This window comes from Chlorocebus sabaeus, chromosome 9 (assembly GCF_047675955.1).
Source record: "Chlorocebus sabaeus isolate Y175 chromosome 9, mChlSab1.0.hap1, whole genome shotgun sequence".
NCBI lineage: Eukaryota > Metazoa > Chordata > Mammalia > Primates > Cercopithecidae > Chlorocebus > Chlorocebus sabaeus.
In genome coordinates, this window is record NC_132912.1 from 67,766,748 (window position 1) to 67,776,045 (window position 9,298).

The following is a 9,298-nucleotide window of genomic DNA, read 5'->3' on the forward strand; positions in this document are numbered from 1 at the left end:
ATGACTTAATAGAATTAAACCTGTACCAAATTACAAGCTGTTAACAAGGGAGATTAGCAGCTTTGGACTGCTTATGTGTATATTTGACACTGTAGGGGATGAGGAGAAAACAAGGACTACTCAATATCATGAACAGTGACTGCATATTTGTGAGACTTTCCCGCTAGGCCTATTTAAAAAAGAAACATCAAAGATATTAAAGACACTGTCAAATTATTCCTGTGAGATAGTTAGTTAGAAAAACAGTACAATTTAGTTTTATTGTTTTTATCTTACAAAGAAGGAAGCTGGAATCCAAGAAATACTAATGAGTTGTTGAGGAAAACAGAATGAGTGAGTCAATGGTAGAATTGGTGGGGAGAAAGATCCTGGTCATTATAAGATGGACAACAGTGAAAAAGGACAGGAATTCAGTGATTTTTTTTGTCAAGGGAAGCAGGGTTGAAAATATGTATATTAATTACAAACATGGCAACAAAAATTAAAAGTTGAAAATGATAAAGGACACTGAAACCACATTTGCAAAATTATGACTGAGACAATGAAAGAGATCTAACTTAACTGACTCTATCTTGCTTCTAACCTTCAACCTGTCCTTGTTCATTCCTGGGCGTAGGCTGAACTAGCTTTGGGAGAAACTTAGTTGATAGTTAATAGTTTAAACAACTATAAACAATTTACAATTCCCCTGTCTTGATGAATCGGCTCTGTCTAGGCAGCAGGCAAGGTGAACCCCTTGGGTGGTTACAACGCTATGACAAAAAGTGTATCTTTAGTTCCCAGTTTTCCTCAAATATCTCCACGTAACTGACTCTGAATGTTTCCAAAATTGCACTGTTTTCCTTTTCCTTAATTGTATTCATTCTCCATCTCCCATCCTCCCTCACTGACTTTCTGTTTCAAAGCTTTAATGTTTCTTACGTACAATTTTTTCACAGTTGTTTTCTATAATTCCTAAAACCTCATATTTAGCAGAATCACTTGGTTTGAGCATTAGTTTTATTTCCCCAGACATATTTATGGATATGGGGATGTGGAATTACGGGGCCAATGGGCAGAGGTTTATCAAGACTCAAGCAATGCATGATAGAACCTGTTTATAATACCCTTGCTTGTTCGATATGATAGTTTAAAATATTTACTAAGTTCTTAAGTGAAAACTGATATATTATTATTTAGTTTGCATTTCCTTGGTTTCTAATGAAACGGAACATTTTTCTTATACATTTTTACACTAATATTATGTCATTTGCCTATCCATTTCCTCGAGGCCTAATGTAATTTTATCAATTCATATGAACTCGAGATCTTGGCTCACTGCAAGCTCCGCCTCCCAGGCTCATGCCATTCTCCTGCCTCAGCCTCCGGAGTAGCTGGGACTACAGGCACCCGCCACTATGCCCAGCTAATTTTTTGTATTTTTAGTAGAGACGGGGTTTCACCATGTTAGCCAGGATGGTCTCGATCTCCTGACCTCATGATCCACCCACCTCGGCCTCCCAAAGTGCTGGGATTACAGGCGTGAGCCACCCTGCCCGGCCCGTATGAACTCTTTATATAAAGATATTAGCTCTTTATGCTTAGTAGCTTTGCAGATATTTTCCCTTTCTGTTGTTGCCTATTCATTTTGGCTAATTTTTAAAACTCTGTTCATATTTTCTGTTGATTTTTTTACTTACTATTTTTTTTGTTTCTCCTCCTCCTCCTCCTTCCTCTTTTCTTCCCCTTCCCCCTTCCCCTCTCCCCCTCCCCTCTCCCCCTCCCCTCTCCCCCTCCCCTCTCCCCCTCCCCCCTCCCCCTCCCCCCTCCCCCTCCCCCCTCCCCCTCCCCCCTCCCCCCTCCCCCCTCCCCCCCTCCCCCTTTCCCATCTCCCCCCCTCCTCCATCTCCTCTCTCTCTCCCTCTTCCTGTCTCTCTCCTTCTCCTTCTTCTTCTTCCTCTTTTAGAGATAGGGTCTCACTCTGTAACCCAGGCTGGAGTGCAGTGGCATGATCATAGTTCTCTGCAACCTCAAACTCCTAGGCTTAAGCAATCCTCCTGCCTCAGTATCCCAAGTACTGAGGATCACCATGCCTGGCTAATTATTGCTTCCAAATATATATATTTAAATATCATGCTCCAGAGGCTTATTACATATTCAGTGCTATTTTCTTCTGATTTTTCCATTCAATATTTATACCTGCTTTTTAATTCATCTGGAATTTATTTTGATATATAATACGAAAGAATAATCTAAACATATTTTTCCAAATTTATAAGCATTTCAGAATGATCCTTCCTTTGCTTACTATATGACACATTAAGTTCATATATAATGGAACTATTTCTGCACTATGCATTTTTTAAACTTGTATTTCTTGGGGTTTTTTTGTTGTTTTTTTTTTTGGCTTTTCTTTTTTTTGTTTTTTGAGACCGAGTCTCACTCTGTCACTCAAGCTGGAGTGCAGTGGCATGATCTTGGCTCACTGCAACCTCTGCCTCCCGGGTTCAAGTAATTCTCCCATCTCAGTCTCCCGACTAGCTGGGACTACAGGAGCCCATCACCATGCCTGGCTAATTTTTGTATTTTTAGTAAAGACGAGGTTTCACCATATTGGTCAGGCTGGTCTTGAACTCCTGATCTGCCTGCCTTGGTTTCCCAAAATGCTGGAATTACAGGCGTGAGCTGGCCTAAACTTGTATTTCTGTGTTTTAACGTAATAGTTTTGGTATATTATCATATTCAATTGGTTTAGTTCTTTTTCATAATTAGAAAGCTTTTTCTCCTCTATTATTTATATTCTTATTCTCCCAGATCAAGTTTTAGAATCATTATAGATAGTACAAAGATTTTGATAGTAACAATGGTCCTTTGTTCTTCGATAGAACAATAGTTATTTCTCCAATACTACTAATTATATTAACAATTAACAACTAGGTTAACAATAAGAAAAGAAGTATATAAAGTTGATTGATTTATGCTATTGAATTCTTTTTTTTTTTTTTTTGAAACGGAGTTTTGCTCTTGTTGCCCAGGCTGGAGTGCAATGGCACGATCTTGGCTCACTGCAACCTCCGCCTTTCGGGTTCAAGTGATTCTCCTGCCTCAGTCTCCCAAGTAGCTGGGATTACAGGCATGCCACTATGCCTTGCTAATTTTTTGTATTTTTAGTAGAGACGGGGCTTCCCCATGTTGGCCAGGCTGGTCTCAAACTCCTGACCTCAGGTGATCCACCCACCTCGGCCTCCCAGACTGCTAGGATTACAGGCGTGAGTCACTGCGCCTGATCTTTTTTCTTTTCTTTTCTTTTCTTTTTTTTTTTTGAGATGGAGTCTTGCTCTGTCGACTAGGCTGGAGTGCAGTGGCACAATCTTGGCCCACTGCAACTTCTGCTTCCCAGGTTCAAGCTATTCTCCCACCTCAGCCTCCTGAGTAGCTGGGATTATAGGCACCAGCCATGATACCTGGCTAATTTTTGTGTTTTTGTAGAGATGGAATTTCACCATGTTGGCCAGGCTGGTTTTGAACTCCTGACCTCAGATGATCTGCCCACTTCGGCCTCCAAAAGTGCTGGGATTACAGGCGTGAGCTACTGTATCAGGCCTAGAGCCTCTTAAAGGTTTAAAAAATAAAAAAATAAAAAATAAAAAAGCTTTTCTTTCTCAAATTTATTTTTTCTTCAAAAACGATCAAATTCTTAGAGAACATATAGAAATTGAGAGCTTCTATAGTCTATGGCAAATATTTCTTAAACTTAAAAAAGTGAAAATAGACCAGGCACAGTGGCTCACACCTGTCATCCCAGTGCTTTGGGAGGCCAAGGTGAAGATTGCTGGAGGTCAGGAATTTGAGACCAACCCAGGTAACACAGCCAGATCCCATCTCTAACAACAAAAAAATTAGCTGGATATGGTGGTGTACACTTATAGTCCTAGTTACTCAGGAGGCTGAGGTGAGACGATCATTTGAGCCCAGAAGTTTGAGGTTACAGAGAGCTATGATCATGCTACTGCACTCCAGTCTAGGTGTCAGAGCAAGACCCTATTTCAAAAAAGTGAGAGGAAGGAGAAGAAGAAGGAGGAGGAGAAGAGGAAGAAGAGACAACTAAGAAGAAGGAGAGATAAAGAAAGAAAGAGGAGGAGTAGGAGGAGGAGAAGGAGGAAATTAAATTCCATTGTCATGGAACAAATTACTAAATTTTTGGCCAGGCTTGGTGGCTCACACCTGTAATCCCAGCACTTTGGGAGGCTGAAGTGGGTGGATCACCTGAGGTCGGGAGTTCGAGACCAGCCATGGCCAACATGGTGAAACCTCATCTCTACTAAAAATACAAAAATTAACTGGTTGTGGTGGCGGGTGCCTGTAATCCCAGCTACTCCAGAGGCTGAGGCAGGAGAATAGCTTGAACCTGGGAGGCAGACATTGTAGTGACCTGAGACTGTGCCATTGGACTCCAGCCTGGGTGATACAATAAAATTCCATCTCAAAAAAAAAAAAGGAAAAAAATTACTAAGCTTTCACACTTTTAGATGGGGCTCTACAGGGCCTCATTGCCATTTTCTCTTTAATAACTCAGATAAAAGGTCAGCAGAAATGTTCAATTTGAAGTATTTTCCTGTAATTCTACGGCAATGATTTAGAGTCTCATCTACAGTTGTTCCTAACAATGTCTTTACTCCTAACAAGTTTCCTTATTATGGGACAAAGTGTTAGCTCTCCAAAACTAACCAGGAAACAGGACAATAAAAAGAGAGCTGTTGCTTGTAAATGGGAAGCATAAAGGGTGAGTGGCAACTCACAGAGAGCAGCTTCATGCTCCCTACATCTCTTTTTGAAAATGATTCTGTCAGATATTTCATTATAGTAATGTAATGGTTTCTATTATAATTGGCTCCCATTTCTTTTTTTTGGATTACAGGCATGAGCCACCATGCCAGGCAATTGGCTTCCATTTCAAAAGAAGCCTACCACGTTGGAAAAGAATGTCAAGAGTATCCAAAAGTTATTCATTTATATGTTCTTGTTTGTAATTTATAAAGTCTTTCAAGATATGATTTTATTTTACCATCTTGCTTATAACCTGTACTATAGTTTGAATATTTTTCCCCTTTAAAAATCCTATTGAAATTTAACCTTTGGGCCAGGTGTGGTGGCTCATTCCTGTAATCCCAGAACTTTAGGAGGTCAAGGCGGGTAGATCACCGGAGTTCGAGACCAGCCTGACCAACATGGTGAAACCCCTGTCTCTACTAAAAATACAAAAAATTAGCTGGGCGTGGTGGCGGGTGCCTGTAATCCCAGCTACTCGGGAGGCTGAGGCAGGAGAATCACTTGAACCCAGGAGGCAGAGTTTGCAGTGAGCCGGGATCGCACCATTGTACTCCAGCCTGGGCGACAAGAGAGAAACTCTGTCTCAAAAAAAAAAAAAAAAAAAAGGAATATAATCTTCAATGTGGCAATATTAAGAGGTGGAGCCTTTAAGAGGTGAGTGGGCCATAAAATTCTGCCTTCATTAATGGATTAATACATTCATATATTGATAAACTAATGAGTTAATGGATAATGGGTTCTCAGGGGATACAACTGGTAGCTTTAAAGAAGAGGAGGGGAAACCTGAGCTAGCATTCTCAACCCCTTGCCAATTTATGCTTGCACTGCCTATGGACTCTGTTAGAGAGTCCCCACCAGCAGGAAGGCTCTCACCAGATGTAACCCCTTGACTTTGGACTTCTCAGCCTCTATAACTACAAGAAGTAAATTCCTTTACTTTATAAAATACCCAATTTCAGGTATTCTCTTATAAGCAACAGAAAATGGACAACTGCCCTCTTACAGATAAAATGTCTATCTTCTGCTTTTGATTATGTTTCTTTAAACTAAATATACATTTCCTTTTTTCTTTTCTTTTTTTTTTTTTGAGACAGGGTCTCACTGTGTCACCCAGGCTGGAATGCAGTGGTGTGGTCTGGGCTCACTATAACCTCCACCTCCCAGGTTCAAGCTATTCTCATGCCTCAACCTCCTGAGTAGCTGGAATTTCAGGTGCCCACCACCATGCCCAGCTAATCTCTGTATTTTTAGTACAGATAGGGTTTCACCGTGTTGGCCAGGCTGGTCTAAACTCCTCATCTCAAATGATCTGCCCTCCTCGGCCTCACAAAGTGCTGGGATTAAAGGCATGAGCCACCACACCCAGCAATTTATACATTTTCTAGATGTCTGTTATTGCTTCATTTCCTGTTGCTGAACCTTGCTTTGTTATTTTAATAAAGCATAAATAATACCTCCAGTGGAACTGGGTTTACTCTTATGACTGATTAACCACACCCTCCTAATTAGAGATTTACTAGTCATTCAGAGAGTAGTATAGTCAGCATCAAAATATTGTGCCACAGGCATATATATAAACACTTTTTAAAATAAATCTACTTTAGGAGGCCAAGGCGGGTGGATCACAAGGTTAGGAGTTCGAGACCAGCCTGGCCAACATGGTGAAACCCTATCTCTACGAAAAATACAAAAAATTAGCCAGGCATTGTGGCACACACCTGTAGTCCCAGCTACTCAGGAGGCAGAGGCAGATGAATCGCTTAAACCTGGGAGGCAGAGGTTGCAGTGAGCCGAGATTGTGCTGCTGTACTCTAGCCTGGGTGACAGAGTGAGACTCGGTCTCAAAAAAAAAAAAAAAAAAATCTGAAAAAATAACCAAGAAATTTACCAATCACGATGTCTACTTTTCATCTCTATGAGATTAATACACTTATTATTTAGTAAGAAAGTCCTCATAGTTACAAACGTACTATTTTCTGTTTTCACCAGCTCACAAAAGTCTTCCTCCTCCTCCCCTACCCAACCAATAACCTTCAAATATTTGAATTATGCAAGGAAATTTAGAATCAGGGGATTCTCAGGGGAAAGATGTATTGTTTTTCAGAAAACAGTCAAGAGTTGTTTTTTTTTTTTTTTTTCATGAGGCATTTTATTTGTAAATGTATGTATTACATCCCTAGAAAAAGAATCCCAGGATTTTCCCTCCTGTGTGTTTTCGTCTTGCTTCTTCATGGTCCATGATGCCAGCTGAGGTTGTCAGTACAATGAAACCAAACTGGCGGGATGGAAGCAGGTTATTCTGCCATTTTTCTAGATCTTTGAGTTGCACATCAAATCTGGGGCTGATCACTCCACACTTGTTTAGCCTGCCTGTAAGGTTCACAACAATTTTCCCAGCTCTGTGATCATCAATGATTTCAAATTCGCCAATGTAACCATGCTTCATCATCACAGTGAGAAACCGGACGATGACTTTGGAGCACGGCCTAATAAGCACCTGGCGTTTGCCTCTCTTTTCGGCATTGTTGATGCTCTTGAGAGCATCAGCCAGGACATTCATGCGCACCATTGTGGCGGCGCGGAAAGATGGCGGAAAGGCAGTCAAGAGTTTTTAAGAGCCATCTGCAACAACAGGGATGGTTAAGTAAACTATAGTAAATATATCCAATGGAATACTATATAGTTTTTGTTTTATATTTTTTCTAGAATACTATATCATTTTTAAAAATAATGACATAGGGTGGGTGCAGTGGCTCATGCCTGTAATCCCAGGCATGGGATTTGGGAGGCTGAGGCGGGTGTATCACCTGAAGTCAGGAGTTTGAGACCAGCCTGGCCAATATGGTGAAACCCCGTCTCTACAAAAAATACAAAAATTAGCTGGGCATGGTGGCACCTGCCTGTAATCTCAGCTACTCGGGAGGCTGAGACCAGAGAATCTCTTGAACCCAGGAGGCGGAGGTTGCAGTAAGCTGAGATTGTGCCACTGCACTCCAACCTGGGTGACAGAACAAGATTCCGTCACAGAAGAAAAAAAAAAAGACATAAATCTATCTTCACTGATGTGAAAAGATATTTATGATACATAAACTGATAAAAGGAAGTTATAAAAACATTTTTTGTTTAACATAAGAAAAAAAAAAGCTAGGTGCAGTGGCTCACGTCTGTAATCCCAGCACTCTGGGAGGCCGAGGTAGGTGGATCACAAGGTCAGGAGCTCAAGACCAGCCTGGCCAACATGGTGAAACCCCATCTCTATTTAAAATACAAAACTTAGCTGGGCGTGGTGTTGGGTGCCTGTAATCCCAGCTATTTGGGTGGCTGAGGCAGGAGAATGGCTTGAACCGGGGAGGTGGAAGTTGCGGTGAGCCGAGATTGTGCCACTGCACTCCAGCCTGGGTGATAGAGCGAGACTTTGTCTCAAAAGCATAATAATAAAAAAATATATAAAATAAAATAAGAAAAGAAAGACAGTGTCTTGGTGTTGAACTCAAAATAACTAATTTTCTTCATTTTTAAAAATTTTGATATTTTAACAATTAGCATTTTTTATTTTCATAGACAAAACAAAAAACAAAAAGTATATTCCTATTTTTAAAAAATAAATATGAGTTGTTTGGTGATGAGAAAACAGTGTCCCTGTCTCTTTCTCTCCCTCCTTCCCTCTCTACCTTTCAATTCTTCTTGCTTCTGATTGACTTGCTACTACATACAGGTTCTAACCCCAAGGTGGGAAAGATGGCTGCCCCCAGCTCCAGACTCCAAAAGTATACCCACAATTAACTGCAGCAGATAGAGATGATTTTCTTTATTAGCTCTAGCAGAAAAGTCACAGTGCAGACTATCTTGACTTGCATCAGGAACCAACAATGTGGTGGGAAGTGAGCAGGGGTAGCTAGGGAATGTAATTTTCTGATGGGACAAGTCTTGGTCACAAGGTATCTCCTATAGCCAGGGAGGAGAGGGAGTGAGTCCACGCTGAGTTCCTTCCCAGTAGGACAGACTAGTTTTATCATCCTGAAGGAAAGAGGAAGGGTTGCTGAAAAGACTGAAAGAATAGATACATATTACAATATTTATTCCAGACTCTCATATTAATAATAAATTTTAAAAGGAGGCCGGGCGCAGTGGCTCAAGCCTGTAATCCCAGCACTTTGGGAGGCCGAGACGGGCAGATCACGAGGTCAAGAGATCAAGACCATCCTGGCTAACACGGTGAAACCCCGTCTCTACTAAAAAAATACAAAAAACTAGCCGGGCGAGGTGACCGGCGCCTGTAGTCCTCGGAAGGACTGAGGCAGGAGAATGGCGTAAACCCGGGAGGCGGAGCTTGCAGTGAGCTGAGATCTGGCCACTGCACTCCAGCCTGGGCAACAGAGCCAGACTCCATCTCAAAACACACAAAAAAAAACAAAAAAAAATTTTTTTAAAGGAATTTCACACTGGGTTTTTCAGTGTTTGAGAAGTGGAAGGCACCATTCAATATCAA

The 9,298-nt window shown here is 41.1% G+C and overlaps 1 protein-coding gene across 1 annotated transcript; it reads right to left on the minus strand.

Annotated features, from left to right (window-relative positions):
* Nucleotides 1-6,930: 6,930 nt before the first annotated feature.
* On the minus strand, nucleotides 6,931-7,418 carry LOC103216022 (small ribosomal subunit protein uS8). The gene has a single exon (XM_007963101.3). The coding sequence runs from the start codon at nucleotides 7,376-7,378 to the stop codon at nucleotides 6,986-6,988; it is 393 nt and encodes a 130-aa protein (XP_007961292.3). The 5' UTR covers nucleotides 7,379-7,418; the 3' UTR covers nucleotides 6,931-6,985.
* Between the last annotated feature and the right edge of the window lie 1,880 nt (nucleotides 7,419-9,298).